At 31.1% G+C, this 23,371-nt stretch overlaps 1 protein-coding gene across 1 annotated transcript; it reads left to right on the top strand.

The window, feature by feature from the left end:
* Positions 1–8,726: 8,726 nt before the first annotated feature.
* Positions 8,727–22,333, top strand: LOC149216892 (putative CoA ligase CCL7). The gene is made up of 6 exons (XM_089391283.1): positions 8,727–9,959; positions 14,775–14,964; positions 20,262–20,407; positions 21,525–21,592; positions 21,729–21,831; positions 22,056–22,333. The coding sequence occupies exons 1-6, from the start codon at positions 8,895–8,897 to the stop codon at positions 22,167–22,169; spliced, it is 1,686 nt and encodes a 561-aa protein (XP_089247409.1). The 5' UTR covers positions 8,727–8,894; the 3' UTR covers positions 22,170–22,333.
* Positions 22,334–23,371: the final 1,038 nt, after the last annotated feature.

Genomic DNA, 23,371 nt, shown 5'->3' with positions numbered 1-23,371 from the left:
GTATTTATATTGGATTCGATTTATATAGCATATGGTTTGCATCACAGTTACGATTACATAGCTTTCGATTTACACAACCTATGGTTTGCATAGCAGTTACATAGCTTTCGATTTCCATAGCCTTTGATTCTCATTGCATGTATATGGTGTGCGCTTATGAATGGTTTATGGTTATGTTGAATGGTCAGCACTAGGATCTGGAAGGGAGTCTTGTAAGGGATTCGATCCCTGTGTGACTTATAGAGACATTATCATAAACTCTGTTTTGTTTCACAGTTCTCTTTATATAGTTTGATAGTGTAAATATCTTTGCATGCTGTGTGTGTTTACCAAACAAGGGTTTTCTGGGTGATATCTCTGTAAGGAGGTTAAAATCATTGTTACAGTCATACACAGTACTTAGGTTCACGGTTTGATTTGATAGATGCATCTCATAACAAGCACTGTAATCAAGCATATCAATAGGGTAATCTAGGTGTGTGAATGATAGGCTACATATTCCGGTCTTCCGTAAAGAAGCCTTGTAACCTACATCATAATCACTTGGCCAGAGATTCTTTATGTCTATATATTTTAGACCACGCCTCTAAGCTTACGCACCTCGGTTGATATTAAATATAGAGTCTAGTCTAGTACTCTAGCTGGAACCACTACACCATTATATATGGTTTCTAGAAATTTACATAATCTAAAAATTTTATAGACTTCCTAGACTTATAAAATTACATTTTGAAGATCTCGGGCTACAAAAATTTCACTGACTCTTTTCCATGAGTCTCCATCCTTGTTTCGTTTTACTTGGATCCATACTTTATGTTGTTGGTATCCACATGCCTTGCTTACATAAGTCCTTTTATCCATCTAGATTCTCTTCTTTACCTCATTGTACCTCCACCTAGGGATCTTCAACAAAATCTTTCATAACACACCCAACTCATTATCCAATTCTATTATTTGTCGGTTTATACTACTATCCTACAATTGTTGCTTCATTCCCGTGTAAAAAATCATCATGGTTGTTACCATGGATTCATCCTATGCATCCTTTGTCAATTGCTTAATCATGCTATCTTATTCATTTATTTCATCTTCCCTTATGTTATAATTTTCATCTATCTTGGGTTTTGTTATCCACTCTTCTAGAACCTTTAATTCATTATCATAATCAATTGCCATTGTATATGAGTGTTGTTATTTTGCTTCAACATCAACATTCTTTTTCTTTGTCAAAAGTTATTACCTTTCATTCCATATGCTAAGACATTATTACCTATCGCCTTTTCTCTTTTGTCTACTTGAGACAATTCTACATTTTTCTCTTCCTTTATGATGGCCTTTAGTGGTTTTCCATATTCATAGCCTGCATGTACACATAAATAATTAGTTTCAAAATCATGAAACTCCTTCATGTTTGGTGATGCCTCTAGAATCTCTTCCTTGTGTTGGTCTAAATCCCCCCAACACTCCATAAAAATTTCATCAAGCCTCTCATATTATTTTTCATCTTCTCCTAGCATTGCTCTTTGCTCTAGTTCACAAATCAAAACTCCTTCCATTTTCATGGATCTTTGTCTGTATGCATCTCTATTAAGTCTTTTCTTTATTTTAGCCCATGTTTTCCCCATGTATTTCACCTTTATTGCATATAATTGCACAATAATTCATTTAACTCTTGTTTTAAAGAATCTAACCATGATTCAGGCTCTCTCTTGGTAGCTTCATCAAAATACTAAGTCTCTCCTTCAAATCAATGATTTCTTTGTCCAATTCTTCATCACTCATATTCTTCCTACGAACTACCTTGGCACCTTCACTCATCTTGCTACTACCTATATGTCACTTTCTCTCATCTCGTTGCTACCTATATGTCACACAAAAACACACATCCTTTTTTTATCTACAATCTCTTATCTACTTCAAGATAGTATTGTCCCGCTTTGAAACCAAAATGATCAACATAAGCTACACACAAGTCAAAACTAAATTATGCAACTATAAACAAAAAAGTTGAAACAAATAATAATAATATTCAGGACCTCTTATACAAAAAATAATGTCCTAAAAGCCAATATTTAGACATAAAATCACAATAAACCATAATTTAGACTTAAAACACCAAATTATTCAAGATTTTCTTCATTGAGAAGATTGGGACCTTTGCCTCTTCTTGCTTAGCACAAAAAATGCATTACATTCCTATTTATATTTAGAGAAGGAAAAATCTAGAATTTCTCAAAAGATAATACCTATCTTAGATATTTGAAGAAAGTTGAGAGAAAACCTCCTGATTTTATGAACTTACTTTCTAAATATATAATTTCTAGAATTCTTCAAAATAATAAGAGTACTTTATAAATCCAATTAGTTTCTATTATATATACTTTCTAGAAATTTTCATCATATATAAATTCTAGAGACTTTCTAAATACCCATGAAAATGTCCATGCATCATAGAATGATTCCCATGACATCATGAGTTGATTAATTAAGAATTTGAGATGAACGGTGAGTAGCATTCTGATGGTCATCACATAGATTTAACAGATATAGCTATCTCTACATATCAATTTAAAATATAAATTTGATTAAAAATACTAATAAGTACGGGACAATTGAAAATGTTTCTAAAACAAGGGGAAGTATTTTAGACCTAAAACATTCATTAAAATTGTTTTTTTTTTTTTTTTGCAATTTTAATGTCCTTATTATGAACAATTGAAAATGTTTCTGAAATAAAAATACGAATTTCAAACCTAAAAAATTCTTTGAACTTAATAGTTTTTACAATTTTAATGTCAAATCAATTATTTTAACAAAATTACAAATTACTAATGATAAATATTTTACTATCAAAATATATCCTTGATCTAAATGGACAACCATTTATCAGATCATATCAAAGAGCTCAATTTTCGAGGACCAACATCAGTCGATCATCCTCTGGTGCCTTAACTATCATGTTCATGCAACAACATTGGGTGATGGGTGTACTATTATTCTGGCCACATGAAAATTTAATTCAAAGGTCTATAATTCATTTGATCATATGGTGGAAACTTGAAAAACATCTAACCGATAAATATTAAAGCCAAAATACTTCTTTCTCACAGGCCTAATGCATTGAGAGGCATATGGGTGAGATTTAGTTAGGAAAAAGAATATTCTTCTCATGGTTATAGATCAAGAGTTAAGATTACAGCTAGCAACTCCCAAAATGTAATTGAAAATGTTTGACTAAATGTCCATCCGTCCATTTATATTTTTAGGAGTCACACGATAGACACATAAATGGTTTCAATTCAGGTTTCGATGGATGCTTGATTGGATGGCTTGATCACACAAACCTTTGTTCTACTTCTTCACACAAGTGTGATCATTATCAGACAGACGAAAAGAGTTGTGCCCACCGAGCTCAAGATGATCTTGACAATGCTACCCATGCTAAGGGAATCAACCTACCATTAGAGGAAATCTTAGCCTAAAGTGACCTCGTAAGGAAACATAATAAAATAATAGTTAAAATAATAAAATAAGAGTTATGAATTTTGGAAGGAAAAGAACAAAACTACTTTTTTTTTACTTGTGTTTTTGGCTTATCTCCTTATCAATTTACTCAAATTTTAAGTGTAGACACTCATTGCATGCAGAATAAAATTCCACGTCCAACAAGTATCCATTAAGCATACTTTTGAGAAGACCCACATTGATAAAAATAAAAAATACATTAAAAAAACACATTCAACACGTTTTTTAATGTATCTTCAATTTTTTTTTTATCAATGTGGTTCTTCTTAAAAGTATGCATAATGGGTACTCATTGGACGTAGAATTTAATTCCACATCCAATGAGTGTCTACAATTGAAATTTGGGTAAACCTATAAGGAGATAAGCTAAAAATACAAGTAAAAATGTAATTTTTTTTTCTTTTTTTCTTCCAAAATTTTTACATGTACCTTTTTTTAATTTAAAGGATTTTGATTGGTTTACATATTATGACATGGAAATTATGTGAAAATTTCATGGGTACTTTTAGGCTGAAATTTCCCCTATTGTACTAGAGAGAGAATGTTTTTAGTAATGGTGTTATCTTTGTTGTTGTTATCCTCTGTTATGATGGTTGTGATGAGATTCTATCTCTATCTTGTCTAGTATGTTTCATTGCACTATTGAATGCCAGAAAGAAGAAGACTGAAGAGTGGACTTCACAACACGAAGGCAGGGAGCACAAATGGGTGGTATGCCTCAAGCGATTCTAGATCAGTGATTGGTGCTACGTGGTCTTTGCATGCAACCGCAATTTCCATGTGTAGGGTGCCAATGTGTGGTTCTCATTGAGCTCGGTTTGTTGAAACGTGTGGTAAGAGCAGACGTCAGAACGAAGTCATATCAGGATGAGCATGTGACCAAGAGTCGAAGCACTTGATGTTTGAGTCATCAATGGTGGAGGATTGACCAGTGAATGAACAACAAGGATCACATTGCGCAACCCCCTTTGTGATGTCAACGGGGAGTGGGTAGCGTTATTGCACATGGACCGTAGGATGATTGGGACAAGGGAGAATCATCGGATGAGTGCTCAGATTTTTATACATGCCTTTATATTGTGATCATTTTATAGTCAAAATGGTTTGACATTCAATTAGTTCTTAAAATTTTAAAAATATTTTATAAGATTTATTAAAGTTTTGAAAAAAAAACTATTAAATTGAATATTTTGAAAATTAGAAATAATTTTTGAAACTTGAATTTCTATTTGCTTATTGGCTCATATAGGTGAAATGACTAATTTTATGGGTTATAAATAGAAATTGTGAATATATATATATATATATATATATATATATATATATGCCACAAAGTCTCATAATAATACACAGATCAAATCTCAATATTAATGCAAATTTCATTTCTAGGTAAGTGTCAAACTCATGTTTGACGTTTAATTAATGTGTAACTGTTGAAAATAATTTCCAAAGATTACTCAAGTTTTTAAATTTTTTAACGATCACACACACACACACACACACACACATATATGATATTTTAAATGTGGAATCACTTTATATATAATATTGACATGTCTAATCTACTTAATATAAGAAAAACATCTAAAATTATTATGTCACTACTTAAATAAAACATTCCTAAATTATAGTGGGAAATCTTTAGCAAAATCTCTTTTAAGCCTTACTACTAGGATTCCAATACTATTGCAACAACTACAAAAAATTTCAACAAACACATTTACGATATTCTATCACTTCCTATATCAATATAGAGATATTTTTGAAAATGCAATCTAAGTTCTTCCTCTAAACTTTTGTTGAATTTGAGTCTCTTCCTACATTAATACAACTTCTTTAAATTGATGATCAACATTTGAGTTGAATTATATATATATATATATATATATATATATATATATATATATATATATATATATATCATCATCATCATCATCATCATCATAATTGCTTTTTATCTTTATAAATTGATTTCTAATTGGAACTAATATTATAGTCTCAATTTTACATTTATTGCCTATCTAATCTATTAATAACTTAAAGTCTCCCAATACTTATAAATATTTTTCTATTGTTTTTCATAAAAATATAAAATGCCTAAAACTTAACTATTCATTTACTAACAACATATTTAAAAATAATACAATGTATTGACAAGAAAAATCAATGTCCAATTTTTATAGCTCTTTGGTATGCCCCTAAGTCAACATGTCTTTTCATAATTAATTATGTGTTCCTTTAATATTAATTGTTTTCTTTCAAACATTTTACCTAACTTGGCTAGAGTCATATAAGCCATGGAATATCAAGTTGTCAAATAACACAATGTAGATACTTACAAGCATTTATAGATGCATTAGTTATTTAAGAATATAGACATCAAACAAAAGTCAATTGATGCCATTTGTTGTGGAAATTTTTGTTATAAATGATTTTAATGCAAAATAGAAATTTCATTGTTAACTAAATGCTTTTGAATCTTAAACTTTGTGAATTCAACTATAAAAATTTCCCTACTTAAAAACTTTAACAATTCTATTTGTTTTAATGTTTTGAAATTTTGTTTTAATCTTTTGAATTAGAAACCTAAATCCAAAAGTTGAAAAAGATATAAACTATTATAATTGGTCTACAAAATGGAACCTTGCGAATTCACAAGTTTTAATAATTAAATTTTATGCTTTTGAATCTTAAACTGTTTGAATTCAACTAAAAATTTCCCTATTCTATTTGTTTTAATATTTTGGAAATTTGTTTTAATATTTTGATGTAGAAACCTAGATTCAAAAGTTGAAAAAGATGTAAAGTATTATAATGTGGTCTACAAAATGGAACATTGCAAATCACAAGTTCTAATAATTATTATTTTTTAATATTTTTATGGGAATTTTTATCTTTCAACAATAATTTTTGCTAGCATAAAAAATAGGTACTAAACAACAATGTTTCATAATACACTTGTTTATTTTGTATTTTTGGCATTAAAAACAAGTGCTAAACAACAATGCTACATATTACACTTGTTTATTTTGTATTTGTATTTGAATATTAATTTTTATTATTTAAAAATTTAATATTTTTTTTTAAATAAAAATAAAAATTTATATGAACATAAAATTGATAAATTTTATAAATTTTTATTTATATTTAAAAAAAATGATTGCAGTAAATTAATACTTATAATATTTAAATTCATAAATTTTCATGTTTTATAAATATTTTTAATTTTTAATTTTATAAATAGCTATTATAAACTTATATGAAATTAACAATATAATATTTGAGATTATGAATTTTAGTATAAACAAACACTTTTAAGTTTTTTACTTTAAAAGCAATGCTATAAATTTATATAAAATTAATATTCATAGCATTTGGTGTGAGAGTTTTTAAATATATTTTTGTCAAAAAAATTATGTTTATATATATAGAGTTAAAATTATAGGGAAAAAATCAATATGTATGATATATGCGATTCCAAATTATAATTTTCCTATTTAATAAATAGTGTGTAAAAATTAAATTTCAATTTCGAAATTCAATATCAATATTAATTAAAATGTAAATATTAAATTTTAAAATGATGAAACTCTAACAAAAAAAAACCTGTGAAATTACTGCTACGTGACTATTGTTTAAATGACATAATTTTCTTAAATAATGAAAATGATTTAACATATACATTTAACAATAGCAACAACCACCCATTGGACTTTAACTAACGATAAGTACAAGAAAGAGTCGTAGCCCACTTTTTAGATTCGTTCGTATAAAATTACGTGCATTCCAACACATCCACTTAGATATTGTCCGAAGTGTACTCGTCACTCCGCTGCCGGTCAAATAAATTGGTTGGATAAAGAATTTGTATGAAATTGTTATATTTGGTGGAATAGCGAAAATTGATATTTCCAAGTTTTTAATTATTATTTTAAAATTATTGTGAAATTAATATATAATTTTTTTTTCATAAAATAAAAAATTTTATAATATATATCTATTATATATATTTTAATTTTTAAATATTAAATTCAATTACATATTTGTTTTTTTTATTCAAGTTTCTGTAATCTATAATGAATTAAGCTAAGCAAAATTTTTTAGTAAAAATTACATAAAAGAAATATTTTGGCCGAGGCCTTTCGAACCAACAAGTGTAGAGGCTTTTTGAACCAACAAGTATAATTCATCATCAAGACCAGATAAAAAAACAAACTATACTTAAAGCATATTCATTCTCTCAAATTATATATAATATAATTGAATATTTAATTTTATTATTTATACTTTTATATAATAGATTTAGAACATCTAATAAGATTTAACAATTTACAAAATTTTCTTTACCCTTCATAAATTGCATTTTTAAATCATCTCACCTACTTAAATATCAAGGCAAGATGAATGATTTTCAAAAACAACCCATAATTTTGTTTTTCTAATAAATATTAATATTTAAAAAAATACATTTCAAAAGATTTAATATTTAATTATTTTAATTTTAATATTAATGGATAGTTTTTATATATAGGGAACGAAAAATCTAAAATTTTTCAAAAAAAATTCCTCTCCTCTCTTGAATATTTGAAGAAAATTTATAGAATTTTTTTGATTTTATGAATTTACTTTCCACTGATATTTAAATAATAATAAATAATAAATGACAGAAGAAGTCATAGCTCACTTTTTTAGATTTAAATAATAATACATAATAAATGACCGAAGAAGTCATAGCTCACTTTTTTAGATTCGTTCGCATAAAAAGCGGAAGTGCACTCCAACACATCCACTATATTTAGAGAACGGAAAATCTAAAATTTCTCAAAAAATAATTCCTCTCCTCTGGTGAATATTTGAAGAAAATTGAGAGAAAACTTTTTGATTTTATGAATTTACTTTCTATTGATATTTAAATAATTATAAATGAAAGAAGTCATAGCCCACTTTTTTGGATTCATGCGCATAAAAAGCGGAAGTGCACTCCAACTCATCCACTAAGATATTGTTTGAAGTGCCGCGTCAAAGTACTCGGCACTCTGCCGCCGGTCAAGACGGAACGGACTAAGTCTAAAAGCGTCGAATTTGGACTGGGTTCCAAATTCCAGTCCAAATTCCACCCCTGAACCGACTCTAATATATTAATTTTTTTTGGTGTTATATATTAATTATTTTTAGTTTTGTCATTACCTCAAAATTTGAGAATTACCTCAACTAATGTATGAGCCTTGACCACCGCCCTGGGCACGTGAAAGTGAAAGGTATAGTATTCAGTGTTAGTGTGTGTATATATATAACCGATGGTCTCGCCTTGAGAGGAAACTCAGGCCTAGTACTGGATACAAGATTTCAGACGATCCAACGCAATTGAGATGGAGAGATCCGAGCATGAGGAAGTTGGCATATTCAGGTCCGTGAGGCCACCACTGAATTTTCCAGAGAGATCCGGGTATGGGAAAGATGGAATATTCAGGTCCCTGAGGCCACCATTGAAATTTCCAGAGGATGAGAATACCAACATGGTCTCTTTCATGTTCAGAAATTTGGAATTCTATTCTCAGAGATTAGCTCTGGCAGATGCAGATTCCGGCGAGAAACTGAGTTTCAGGGAATTCAAGGACAAGGTAAGCATGGTGGGTAGTGGATTAAACCAGTTGGGTATTAGAAAGGGAGACGTTGTGCTGTTACTTTCTCCTAATTCCATTCATGTACCTGTTTGTTTCTTTGGGATTGTTTCAATTGGGGCTGTGGCAACTACTGTGAATCCATTGTATACTGCCATGGAAGTGGCTAAACAAGTCAGGGATTCAAAACCCAAGCTCATCATTACTGTCACAGAGCTCTGGGATAAAGTTGAGGGTCTGAATTTACCTGCAGTAGTCATTGGGGGGGATCTATGTCACAAGAGGTTCCCCAACTCACCCATTATTTCATTTTCTGAGTTCTTAAACATGGGTGTCCAGAAGAACCCACCTGATGTCATTATCAAGCAGACAGACACAGCTGCCCTGCTGTTTTCCTCTGGGACTACTGGGGCCAGCAAAGGGGTGGTTTTAACCCATAGGAATTTCATTGCAACTGCTTTGATGGTGACCAGTGACCAGGAAAGGAAGGGTGAGAGGCATACAGTCTTATGTGTTCTTCCTATGTTTCATGTCTTTGGGCTGGCTGTGATAACGAATGCGCAGCTTCAGAGAGGAAATACTGTGGTTTCAGTGGGGAAATTTACTATGGAGAGGATGCTGAAGGCCATAGAAGAGTACAAGGTAACCTATTTCCCTGTGGTGCCACCCATTGTGATTGCCATTGCAAAAGAGAAGATGGTGGCACGATATGATCTGTCTTCTCTGAAGGAGGTTGTCAGTGGAGCAGCGCCCCTGGGAAAGGATATCATGGAGGAGTGCGCCAAAATAATCCCGCATGCTGCAATACTTCAGGTACACATCCATCTCCATCTTTTTCCAATGCATGGAATCCAGCCCGATATTAAGTATTAATAAATTTATGTGGTTTTTTTAATTTGATTTTCTGTGATTTATAATCGAGTAGAGTTTTTATTTTTTGGGTAGAAATTACATGAAAGAATTTTTAATGATGTTGTTTTTTGGGTAGAAATCACATGAAAGAATTTTTAATGATGTTGTTTTTAAGTTTTATTTATTAAATTTTATATTATTTTTATAAATAAATTAGATGAAAAAAATTAAGTTAATCAGTAATTTTTCATTTTATTTATTGCATTTTAATTAATTTAATATTTATCAATTAAATATATTTTAGTATTTTATAATTTCATTTATCAACATTTTATTATATTTATATTATTTATATTAAAATAATTTCATTTATCAACATTTTGTTATATTTATATTATTTATATTAGATAAATAAAATGGAAAAATAATAAGTAAAGTATCCATTTTTTTAGATATTTAATATGTAAGGTATTTTCCTTTTATCTGTTAAATTTCATATTACATTTATTAAACAATAAGTTGAAAAAGGTAATTATATCTAATGTTTAATATTTATTAATTATATAATTTTATAATTTAACTTCTAAAATTTTATTTATCAACATCTTATAAAATTTTATATTATTTTTATTAAGTAGATAAGTTAAAGAGATAATAAGTTAATCAATTATTTATTTAATATTAAATAAATAATGTATTTTTATTTTTTTTATTACATTAAAATTTTATATTATTTCTATTAAATAGATCAGATAAACAGTCAATTATTTATTTATTTAATATTAGATAAAGATAATGGCCCTGTATTTTATTTATTAAATTTTATATTATAAATCACTGGCTCACTTATTATACCTATGGTTTCATATTTATATTTAAATATATTTTATAATTTTAATATTTTATAATTTTATGATATAATTTTCAAAATTCTATCTATCTAACATTTTTTGAATTGTTAAACTCTATATATTGTTTGTACACTGCATTCTATGACTTGAAATATGAGCGGCACTATTCATTCGATGACTTTGAAATACGAGCAACGTTGATTTATACCGGCTTAGATTTCCGCTCTTCATTATATGACATTAAATGTGAATTATGAAAATTATTTCTTTAATTAGCTTATTTCCAAAAGTACCCTATAATATTCTTAATATCTTCGCATTTTTCCTCTCTATTTAGAAGCAACCTTTCACTTTTATATTGAAAAAATAATCCATAATATTGTGCAGTGTTAGGTTTTTTTTTCAAATATGGTAAAAAAACAATTATATGCAAAGTGCCTATTTACAAGTTGGTAGTTGTTAGGAAATAAGACATCTTTGATGTGCCTTTGATAAGGCCTTACATTATTATGTTTTACAAGAAGTAGCCAAGGGCCGCTGTGGTAATGTATACGGCAAGTGCCAAGGGCTAACCTTACTGGATTGATATAAAGTGACCAATTTCTTCAAACTTAGGATGATTAACGAAAATACATTTGGTGGTTTTTAGAAAAAGGTTTTCACCACTTTAACAAAGAAGAATCAAAACTCCAAAATCTTTAATGTTACAATTATCAACCACCACTCAACCTAAACATATGCATTTTCAAAATCAAATTTAATGAGTAAAGACTCTAGCCCTGGCCTCACTCTCCATTCTATACCATCCCAACCTATGATTACATATCCATAATAAATCATTCACTTAAGGAAGTTAGTCTACATAGGCTTGATAATTTTCAACAAATATGCTTTAGTGTGAAGGAAAGGATCTTGTCCAAAATTTTATATGAAACATTAATAAGAGTCATTAAAAAATTAGTGAGGTTAAAAAAGAGTCTCAAAACAAAAAATGTGCTTTTAACATCAACCTTAAAATAACCAATAGGATTCAAGATGATGGTCTTAACTATAAGGCTAAATAGTTTTGGAAGGGAAAACAACTACCTTTTTAATCATATGTTTAACATATCTTCTTACATGTTTACTCAAATTTCAAGTATAGGCACTTGTTGGATGTGGACTTTACATACTTTTGATAGAACCATAATAAGAAAAAATTGAAATACATGAAAAGAAATGTTTCTTTTGTTATGTATTTTAAGTTCATATCTTTGTGAGTCTATCAAACATATCCAAAGTGTTTGCGCTTTAAATTTGAGTAAATGAGTAAATATAAGGAGACAAGTCAAAGTAACGATGGAAAAATAGTATTCTTTTTACCTTATAAAAATCAATTTCTTATTTTAATACTTTAACTATTATTTTATTATTTGCCTTAGGAGGATCACAATTAGGCCTCAAAATTTCTCTAATGTATCAAGTTTAGTTCATGATTAGCTTAGTATCCTCGAGGTTTGAGATGAAATTAATCCAACGCCTTATTGATGTGATCCCTCAATGGTTGAGACTAAATGGATTTTGTACATAATTAGAGCAAATTAAGGCCCACAAAATCCCATGTCACTTTGTAAAACTCACATGGTTAGCCATGAGACTTAGGGACTTGTCATCAACAATTTCCTTCAAGGTAGTCCAATTTTGGTTACATAAGTTTTACACTTTATTTGTCAACTTTCGAGGGACTACATCAATACAACTTCGCATGTCCACCCTCTTTTCATTTTTCATTCCTTTAGCATGGGACACTATATATTGTAATGACTAACAAATTCCCTTTCCATTTCAAATTGGTTTGTAATTCTTCCTTTAAAGGGTGTTAAGGGCTTGATTCATTTGACCATTTATTTTGAGCCTATAGCTTTAAAGAAGGCATTCATTAACTTGCCACCGATCTTTAGCCAGTGAATATGAGCTCATATTTGAAACCCCCTTGCTTTGTATGATTCTTTGACTATTAGAAAATGTACTAACTTGGTTTCTCTAGTCTATAACTACTTATTATAGGGAAAAGGTGCAACTTTTTTTTTTGTAAGCTTGGTAGGACTACATCTTCATCATGTCCAACTTCTCACCCTGATTGGAGGGGATAGCACAAGATTTGAACCTAAGACATCCGGTTCGGTGAATCTTCATTTCGAAAACCATTGCCAATTGAGCCACCCCAAGCGGACAAGGTGCAAGTTCTTTGAAACCAACACCATATTCTCTATTTTTATTTTATGTAATGCACATCCAGGGGAGACCCACTAGGAATTTCCCCTCATTTCAAAGATGGAACACAAGGTAAATTGACTATTTGTAGTTTCGGCAACCTAACCTAATAGGCACATTGAGTGAGGCCCATAATATTTATAGAGGAAGTTGTTCCAAAATCTTGACCCTACAACTTCCCACTTTTAATTCATAGCACTCGACCACTTGATCTAACCCACTAGGCTCCATATCCTCTATTATAGCCTTAATATTTCTTCTTATGAATGTCGCTTGTTGCTTCCCATAGACACAGAGAAAGGTAGTGACATGTTGAATGAGATCTTATCAACTAGATTACCCATCCTCTATCACCTCTAGGAAAATGCATCGAATTCCAAATCCTTTTGATAACTTCAATGCAAGATGCTTACTTTGAATGAGATATGTTTAATAGAAGTCTTGTGTTTTGAGTCCTGGGTTTGGCTAAGCCCTCAAAAGTTGAGAAAAAATGGGTTGGTGATTAGAAAGGGTGGGCTCACCTAGTACTTGCATCGACATTCTACCCTTATGCTAAAAAAAGAAGTAGCTTTACTTCGACAACATGGTTTTATCTATTTTTTTCAAGATTCTTTTGTCACCCTTTTAGAAACTAAGGAAGGTGAACCATAATTAAAGAGAATTGTTATTGAACAATTTATTGGGGTTACACATTTTAAATTTGGCCTTAAGGTTGTTCTAAGCTATTTGCTGCCTTGGGGGAATGGGGAAGATAAAAAAACCCTACTTATGTTTTTGAGATTCAACATTGTTAAAATCTCCACAAATCAATGGAGAGGCTTCATGAAGCTTATTAACCACCAACTTCCATAATGCCACTCTTTGTCTACATCATGAATTGTGTAACCCTCACATTATGCACTTCGCTCTTACATTATGCTCATGAACTGACGCCTTCTTACTATTGTGTTGGTCAATTTGACTTTTAAGTTTTAACCTACTTTGTAAAACTTGGGTTCTATGAAAATGTACCTAGTTTGAAAATTTTGTCGAGGGAACATTTGTGAATTTTTCTTTTGTAGTTTAGGTCTCTATTGCAATCTTTCTTGATTTTGTATGTTATTTATTCTTTTTTTCCTTTTTTTTCTTTTTTACAAACCTAAGGTTTCACTAGAAAGAAGAAGAATGCATTATCTAAGTACTTAAACATGCTACAACTAGAAAATCATCTCTCTTTTGAATCAACCATTATGTTTTATGTTTATGTATCACACAAGTAGTTATCCTTGTGTTCTTTGTAAATTTATATCTTCTAAAAATCATATTGTTTTCTAAAATTGACTTTTTTTCTAAGTGGTGGAAGAAATAATGAAGAAGTTTATATCTTTGATGAGAAATTTCCTATTGCCAAAATATCAATACCATTATGACAATATTGTGTTGTTGCAAAATAGTAGTTAATTATAATTAGTGAATATGAACCATCAACTCTGCATAAGTGAACCAACAAGGTCCTAAATCAATATTCAATAATGTGATACCAAGATGTTTATCTAATAATAAGTAAAATCTATAGGATGATGAGAGAAACTTACTTTCCCTTTACTCGGTTGGCTTGTTTGGTATATATTTAAAAAGAATATTTCAACAATTATTTTGAATTTTTAATGAATCAAATGTGGTGTTGGAACAGGGTTACGCCTTAACTGAATCTTGTGGCATTGCAACATTGGGAATTCAAAAAGAAAGGAACATTCACTTTGGATCAGGTGGAATATTAGCTCCAGGCATTGAAGCAAAAGTTGTAAGTCTAAAAACAGGGAGGCCTCTTCCTCCTAATCAACAAGGAGAGTTGTGGTTTCGTGGGCCTAATATTATGCCAGGTAAATACATTTCAAACGCAAATTTGCATGTCCATATTATATTGATGCAATCTTGATTATGGCCTTTCATATTTCTTATAGTTTGTGAAATATTTTACCTCTTCAAGTTTTTCCCTATTATCATTTTCTATGTTCAACTTTGTTAGACAATTGCATTGGTAGATGTTTAGAGGAGACACTAGCAACACACTTTGTTAGACAACTGCATTGGTAGATGTTTAGAGGAGATACTACCAATATGTTGCCAGTGTTAAATTTGTTTGAAAATATTTGATGTTATGATTATAACTTTATACCAATTTCCTTATTTCTCGTAATGAATAAAAAAGAGATTTACATATTAATGTTGTTTTCTATTTTTTTATAACATAAACTTTAAATTCCCTTAAACATCTATCTGGTATCAAAGATAATACTAACAAGAGTTTATTTATAACATTGGAGTTGGATTTATTGTATATACTATTTGATATTTTGAATTTAATTTTGGACATTTTTTGTTTTACAAATAATAATAATAATAATGGAAAATCTATCAAATTGGATCTTGGTCATTAACTTCCAATTTATCTTTATATCTTATGAAGACGAACTCTTAGCCAAGCGAAACTAATTTTAATACATACATAAAAAACAATGAATAACAACAAATATCTCCAACTCAATTTAAAATTACAATATTATTATGTTATAACATCCATTTAATATATAATATCTGAATCAGCTATAACCTCAAAATTAAACTGTCATATAATGTTTTGCTTTGCATTAGATGTCATGAGGCCTGTAAACCTTAGCCGTTGTAGGGAGAACAAACAGACCAGAAAAAAGGGTGTAGGCATTGACAATAAAAATGTGAACGGTTTGGAATCATCCAATCCTGTTTTGAATCCTGGGAAGGAGACGAATATATTCCCTCCATACAACAAAAAAATTTCAATGCTGGATTTTCTGAGGACATCTCTTGTCATTCCTCGAGATTATTGGCTACAGATTTCAATCGCAGGTTCTCGTCCAACAAGGTATTTACTCTGTTATTTCTCATGCGGATAGCGGACTCAACCATCATTCTTTCAGCGCCGGCGAGGTTGCCCTGTATGGGCCTGAGTGTTCATGTTTTAGTGCTTTTAGATCCCTACTGCCATGGTGCTTTAAGTTGTTGCAGGCGCGTCCTGGGTTGGGACTGTGGGCACCGAGGGGTTAGCTAAGCTTTCCGCTACTCATCGCGTTTGGTAGGTGGAAATTTTCTGGTGTTCAAGCTTCAAGTGTCCTGTCTATCTTGGTTGGTTTTCACAAGTCATATTTTTAACACGCTGTACCAAGTTGTTGGTTCTGCAAGTGTAGGATTGCCCTGCCTGTGTCGATATTGCGGTTCGATGCTCTGATTATTGGTGCAAATGTTCGCACGCTGCAAGGGTTATCTGGTGCAAATCCCCTACCTGCCTTGCACCCCGAGTCTTATGCCCCATTTTATTGTCGTGTCCAGGTCCATTGTCGGTGACTTGCTTATAAAATTCTCCTATGTCACCCATTTCTTGCTGGGATTGCCAATTATAGGGTCATGGTGACTTCCCTTCGATGTTTTCCTCCCAGCTTTATTCTTTTTCCAAGATCTGCCCCCAACATTGAGAAGTGTGAACGAGGGGCTTTAATGAAAAGTGAGTAGTTACACCAACATATTCTACTGGTTAAACACTATTACACTTTCTTTCTGTAATTGACTTGCCTTTATAACCCTTAATAATTTTCCTCGATATTTTCAAGTGTGATAGCAAGTCTCAGGTTATCCTTGACATTTCATAGGCTAAGAGGATGCTCTTATGGGAGAAAATGATTAGGTTCTATGATGAAGAAGGCATGTTTTGAACATGCCTCTGCAGCAAAGGATTGCAGCAAAGGATGACAACAGAGGGAGGCAAAATTTTGGCCAGAAAGAAGATGAGAGGTAGCCAAAAAGGTAGCCACAGAAAAGCAACATGAGGTAGCCAAAAAGGTAGCCACAGAAAAGCAACATCATGCATGAAGATTCAAAGAAGGGTAACTTCAACTTAGGTATCAAGTGTTATTATTGTGGAGGGCTTAAGTGTTATTATTGTGGAGGGCTTGGTCATGATGAGAAGGATTGCAAGAAAACTTAGTATGTTTTCTTCTCATTCAAATCCTAAAAGGCATTAAGAAGTTATGTTGAAAAGGAGCATGATAGTAATAGTATAAAAAAGGAAGAAAAGAGAGATCATACATACTATTACCTCACCAGTTGAAAAAAACAGATCTAAGGAGGCATGGTATATAGATTCAACTGCCATATGGAAAAAAAACAGATCTAAGGAGGCATGGTATATAGATTCAGCTGCCATATGGAAAAAAATAGAGTGGTTTGCCTCAGTGGATGAATGAAAGTCTAAGGAAGGACAGTTACTTTGAGACATGACAACATACACATGGTGAAAGGACAAGAAACAATCCCAATTTGGAATGCCTAGTGGGGTTGTTGAAGATGTACATGATGTGCTATATACTGGCATGTGAAGGAGTCAAATGCAAGGTGACAATTGAGCAATGGATTTGATGAAGATGAGTGAGTGATAAAGGACAAGAGGAACCACTATAGTTGCTAAAGGTGTTGATGTTGAAGTAGGTATTATAGAAGCAGGACATCAAGCATTAGTGGATGGGAACAATTCCAGCAGTGAACTGAGAAAGGCTCCATTAAATGAGAGTAAGGACTGTTATTTAATGTTGGAAATTTCCCCCTTTAGTACTCTAGAATAATTATAGCAGGGTCTTTTGGGGTAATTTTTTTTTGTTTTTGGCATTTCAATGTCAGTTTTTTAGAGGATATGCAGGTAGGCTGAGGTGGTCTCAATGATCCCAAAAATTGTTGTAGAATCGTCATCTTCTTGACATTTATTTAGCAAATGCACCTGGGAGAATCCAAAGATCCAACTTTTGAGGATGCTTACAATCTAGATTCAGATCCATTAACTGTGTTTAACCTAGCCAAGTATTATAAAATAATTAGCACTGATATCCTTCTCAAGTTTACTAGTTTGACTTACATATACGATAATTACAATTCACTATTAATGCTACAGTAACGTATTAAAGATAATTGCAACTTAAACTCCATGAAGAGATTTTGTGACAAAAAATTGTTCATGTCACAACGAACATGGCATTTGCTGTTGATGCTCCCTGTACACAGGGTCATCTCTCATGGATGGCAGAAAATTTTAAATAGGCAGATTTTATATTTGAATGTACATTACAAACTGGAGGCACGATTACAAATTGAATGTGTATTCCAAACTCTGAAATCATAATAGGAGGACAAGCTTACCAAAAAATAAAACACTTTGGAGTACATCATGAAAGCATCAACAAAAGTCTCACATATAACACCCATCTTGATGTGAAAATCCATGGCATGAAAATTTGAGATCAGGGTCCAAAAGAAGGAATCTCCATCCAAAACCCCACCAGCTGATACTAATTATGCAAATCGTTTGTTCATCCTATGCAAACTCTATCTACAACCGACTGAAAATTGTCATGGAGGACAAAGTTTGTACTACTGTCTTCAAAATCCTTCAAATATACACAACATAAATCTTTGTTATGAACCCAGGAAAAGCCATGATCAGGTACTGGTCAAAATTTTAGGTTTCATGTTGATCAGACAACCATGCAATCATCACTGAAAATTGCTAAAACAAAAGTCACCTGACTTGCAGATCAAACGGGCTCCTAAAAGTCACTTTTCTTGGATGTCAAGCAACCTTATCCTGACCTCAAACTTGGGTATCAAGCAAATTTCTCGCTTGTGATAAATCCTCAACTGTGAAGTTCACAGATGCAGAAAACTTAAAAGTTAACAATATCTCCATGTAGGGTTTAATTTCTCAATATCACATTCAAACTCAATGGAAGAATTTCTCAACATATGTGAGGATTTTATTTAGTAGGAAATCTATTTTTTAGTTTTGTTTCACGACCTTCACATATCTAAAAATTGCACCACTCACTACCTTTTTAACAAATGCAAAAGTCTGATATTTGAAGCTACATTATTCTTGCAAGAGTGATATTGGAAACTACATTATTCTTGCAACAATGACTTATCTGTCATCCATATGCTCTCTTATGCCATTCTGCAGTTGGCTTTGAGATTTTTCTAGATCAAATTTTCTTTGAAAACTCTTCTGAGTTGTTCAATTATTTGGTGGGTTACTATGGCTTTTTTAATTTGTATATTTATCTTTCATTATTTCACCCTTATGGCATCCAAAAGCAACATAAAATGAACATGGAAACATGTGGTTTTAAATGAATTTTTTAAGTATCCTTTTATTTTGTTTTGTGGATAGGTTGAATGAGCTTTTAGTTGGTTTATATATATAGAGAGAGAGATTTTGAAAATCTACCTATAATAACTTCTTGTTGTCCTTCAGTGAGCTTTTGTGCCATCAAAAATTAAAATCAAGTGGGACTTGGACTTGGCCTCATCCACACCTAGGTAGATTTTAACCAGGATCTCAATGTTAACACAAGTTTGATCCTCTGGCATTTGTCACTAGACCATATACCCATGGGAAGTGGTTCTATTTTCTTTTGTCTTTCCTTCAACTGCAAACTTGTTAACCCATATATATTCTTTCTCAAGCTTTGAAAAGTCAAATTATTAACTTAGAGAATAATTTGAACCACATTAATGAGCACTTATAAACTTATTCAAATAACATTTTATCTCTAATGTGCAACTTGAGTGAGCCTAATGGTTAAGAAATCTATTTTCTTTTAAGAGATCACAAGTTCAAATTCAAAAGATAAGACATGTACACCTTCATAAACTTTAGTAGCCAAATCATTATACGAGAAAGTTTAAACATCATTTTAGTGTCAATCTTGAGTATAACTTAAAATTAGATTATTATTATTTTTAATGTTATCAATATATGATGTTTATCCAAGAAATACCTTTATTCCATTGGTATTTTATCCTTTTTAAAAGCTAAAGATGTTAAATTACAATGCTTCACGTATCACTCTGGTTAAATGCTTCATGCCCAAGTGGCGGACATCCATTCTAACAATGTTATTTTGATGAAGATAGTGTGCACTATGATAAAATATATAAAATGTAATCTAACCATGTTGGTTGCAATTCAAGAATGTTATCTAGGTTGAACTACTCTACATATAAATTCGTATTTTAGCCAGTGTAGTGTTTTTAAAATTCTGATATTCTGAAAAGCACCAAATTCGAAAATATCTTAGATAAGTTATGTAACTTGCAGGATACTTTAACAATCCCAGTGCAACTAAAAGTACACTTGATGAGGAAGGTTGGCTACATACTGGAGATATGGGTTACTTTGATGAGGATGGAGGCTTATATATTGTGGATCGTATCAAAGAAATAATCAAAGTCAAAGGTTACCAGGTAATCACTATATTCTTAAGCGTAAAATATGGAAAACGTTACAATGTGTTAATTGAATATACTTGATATTCATCTTGGAGGCATTATCTAGTCTTGTGATTAATATTTCTTTTCCAGTGATAGTCATATGTGGAATAAATTATATGTTTAATATAATTTCCCCAACTTGCACTTAATAATAAAAGGCTCTGCAAGGTGAAACACAGGGGCAACTATTAATATAATCACCACTGCCACCTAAACAATTTATTCTCACTTTTGTTGAGCTCTTCTCCAACTAACATGAGCATCCCTAGCAATTAGGATTATGAAAGCTACAACCATGAAGCTCAAAGGTAATGTTAAGAGAACATTCTAACAAAATCATGTTTTTGTGTCTTTTTGTAGTATAATGAGAACAAAGGAGTGATAGGAAGATAAGGAACTAGTGACTATTCAATTTTGGGCCAATAGTGTCAAGAGCCCAAACCACTCAACGAATGGTTAAGACACATAGAATTGCTATACATGTCGCATTACACCCGAAATTATTGTTAAATGATAAAAAAACTACTTGGAAGGGCCCTCAAAAGTATCATACTCAACCATGTTATAAAAGTGAGTCTTACAATAGAATATTGTTTCAACCACTTTCAATAACATAATAGATAAAAAAAAAAAAAAAAAAAAACTAAATTAAAAAATTACACTTAAAAAGTATGATCTCTCATAGAGATATATATAAAGTTCCATTATCTCCATCTTTTCAAAGCACACCTATAAAACACCCAAATTATACAATTTTCCTTCGTCATTGTTGTAGGTCTCCCATATGCACAACATATTTACACTTAGAAGTAAGTCAGAATTTTGTAATAACAAAACACTCACATATATAATGCGTTGAGCATTGTACTTGAGCATTATACCTTATAATAGGACTTTTGTGTTGGGGATAGGGAGGTAGTTTATATATATATATAGATGGACTTTTCAGGTTTGTGGTGACTCTTGAGTTGTTTTTTCTAAGCAATTTTAGTTGTATGATTTGTTCTATGGCTTTAATATATATGAAAATTTGTTTGCTTTTCTAGAGGCACGTGAAGCTAACGATCACATTTGACTGGTTTGTCATTAGGTTGCTCCTGCTGAGTTGGAGGCATTGTTGTTGACACATTCCCAAATTGTAGATGCTGGAGTTATTCCGTATGTGAAATTTTAAGTTTCCATTGATACCTTTATGTTTTTAATATGGTGTTTGAGTTACATTTAGACATGCAGAAGGAAAAACAATAGCATGAAAATTTGTAAATTACTTTGTAATGTGAGTTCCTTGGTGCAGCTTTCCTGATCCAAACTCTGGAGAGGTTCCAATAGCATATGTTGTACGCAGCCCTGGAAGCTCTTTGACAGAGAAAGATGTCATGGATTACGTAGCCAAGCAGGTAATAAGAAAATAAGATGTGAATAATTAAATGGAATTTATGATCATATTTCAGTTTATAGGTTTTCTCAGATTGACATGCTGTAAGCCTTTTTGTTTATTTAAAATTACTTAATATAATTTTGTCAGTTTTACCAATCAAATGTTACTAGAAATTTTATATTTACTACGAATCAGGGTAAGGATATGGTTCTAACATAATTCAATATTTTTTTTCTTGTGCAGGTAGCGCCATACAAAAGGTTGCATAGGGTAAATTTTGTAAACTCTATACCCAAGTCTTCTGCAGGGAAGATTCTGCGACGAGAGCTTGTTGCAAAGGCGAAATCAAAGTTATAACCATAAAAAAAAACTATAAGATTTAAGGATGGTTGTAACATTAATGTAAAGTCCATTTTAAAGTCTCATAGGCATAAATGCCCCATTCTTATTGTTAATGGCCTCTTGGCCTCTCTATTCTTGAAGAGCATTAACATAATAAATAGTTGTATCGTTTATGAATGTATATGGAAAATGCAATTAATTGTGCACTTTTTTAAAATGTTAAATATTAAATAATTTCATATATTACTCTCCATTAAAAATGAATAGATTTAGTATTAATAAATATGATTTATATTAAATATAGAAAATGTAATTATGGTATTTGATAAAAATTAGTTCTGCGTATAAAGGAATTTCAACCAACTTAAAAATTATTAAGAATTATTAAAAATATGATCTTCAATATTGTAAATATTATAGTTATATTTTCCTTGTTTAAGTTAATGTTGTTTAATATAAAAGTAATTGTTATAGAAAACATAATTTAGTTTATTTGTACTTTAAAATTATTAAGGATAGATTTTAAGTAATGTAAACAACATTGTTTACATGTAGTCTTCTTTATCATTAAATTGGAGGATGCATGAGTAAAATGATAAAGGGGACAACATCCAATGAGGAGAGCTCTCATTACAATATATTTTAAAAGACATCTTATTACATGGCTTTTATAGTTCCATCTACCTCTTAGGAACATTCTAAAGAATAGATTTTTTAGTAGGTGGAACCTTCTAGTAAGCACTTTTACAAATATTGCTTTCACATTTACGTATGTCTTTCTTAATATTAATGACCTCTATACATAGTAATCTATTTTATCTATTTAGGGGGTTAGGTAGGAACTTAACATGCCCTCCTTAAAAATAAACAATGTTCTCAAGGTTGGAGGTGAGGCAATTGCATACTGATCTTAATTGATTTCCTTTTGGCATCTTTAGATTACTATGTTGGAGTATCTTTAACAGTGCACATGTAAGGATGCCACTGTCTTTTTGTTTAGGACAATGTTTGGTTGCAACCAAATGGAACATTCCTCATCTAGTTTTAGAATCTAGCTTGAATACAACAAATAAATCCAACCATTTTCTTGAAGCAAGAGACATAAACAATTGGATGGATTTTAGAGTGTCATAGAAGTTCCAATTTGAAAGCCACTAGCCCAATATGTTTGAGGACCTTATAAGGGCCATAAAACTTGAGAGAAATCTTCTAGTGGT

Source organism: Pinus tabuliformis, chromosome 1_1 (genome assembly GCF_031772625.1).
Source record: "Pinus tabuliformis cultivar Carrire ecotype Pingquan chromosome 1_1, CPIR1, whole genome shotgun sequence".
Classification (NCBI taxonomy): domain Eukaryota; kingdom Viridiplantae; phylum Streptophyta; class Pinopsida; order Pinales; family Pinaceae; genus Pinus; species Pinus tabuliformis.
The sequence above is the reverse complement of the archived record's forward strand: the minus strand, read 5'-3'. Positions and strand labels throughout refer to the sequence as shown.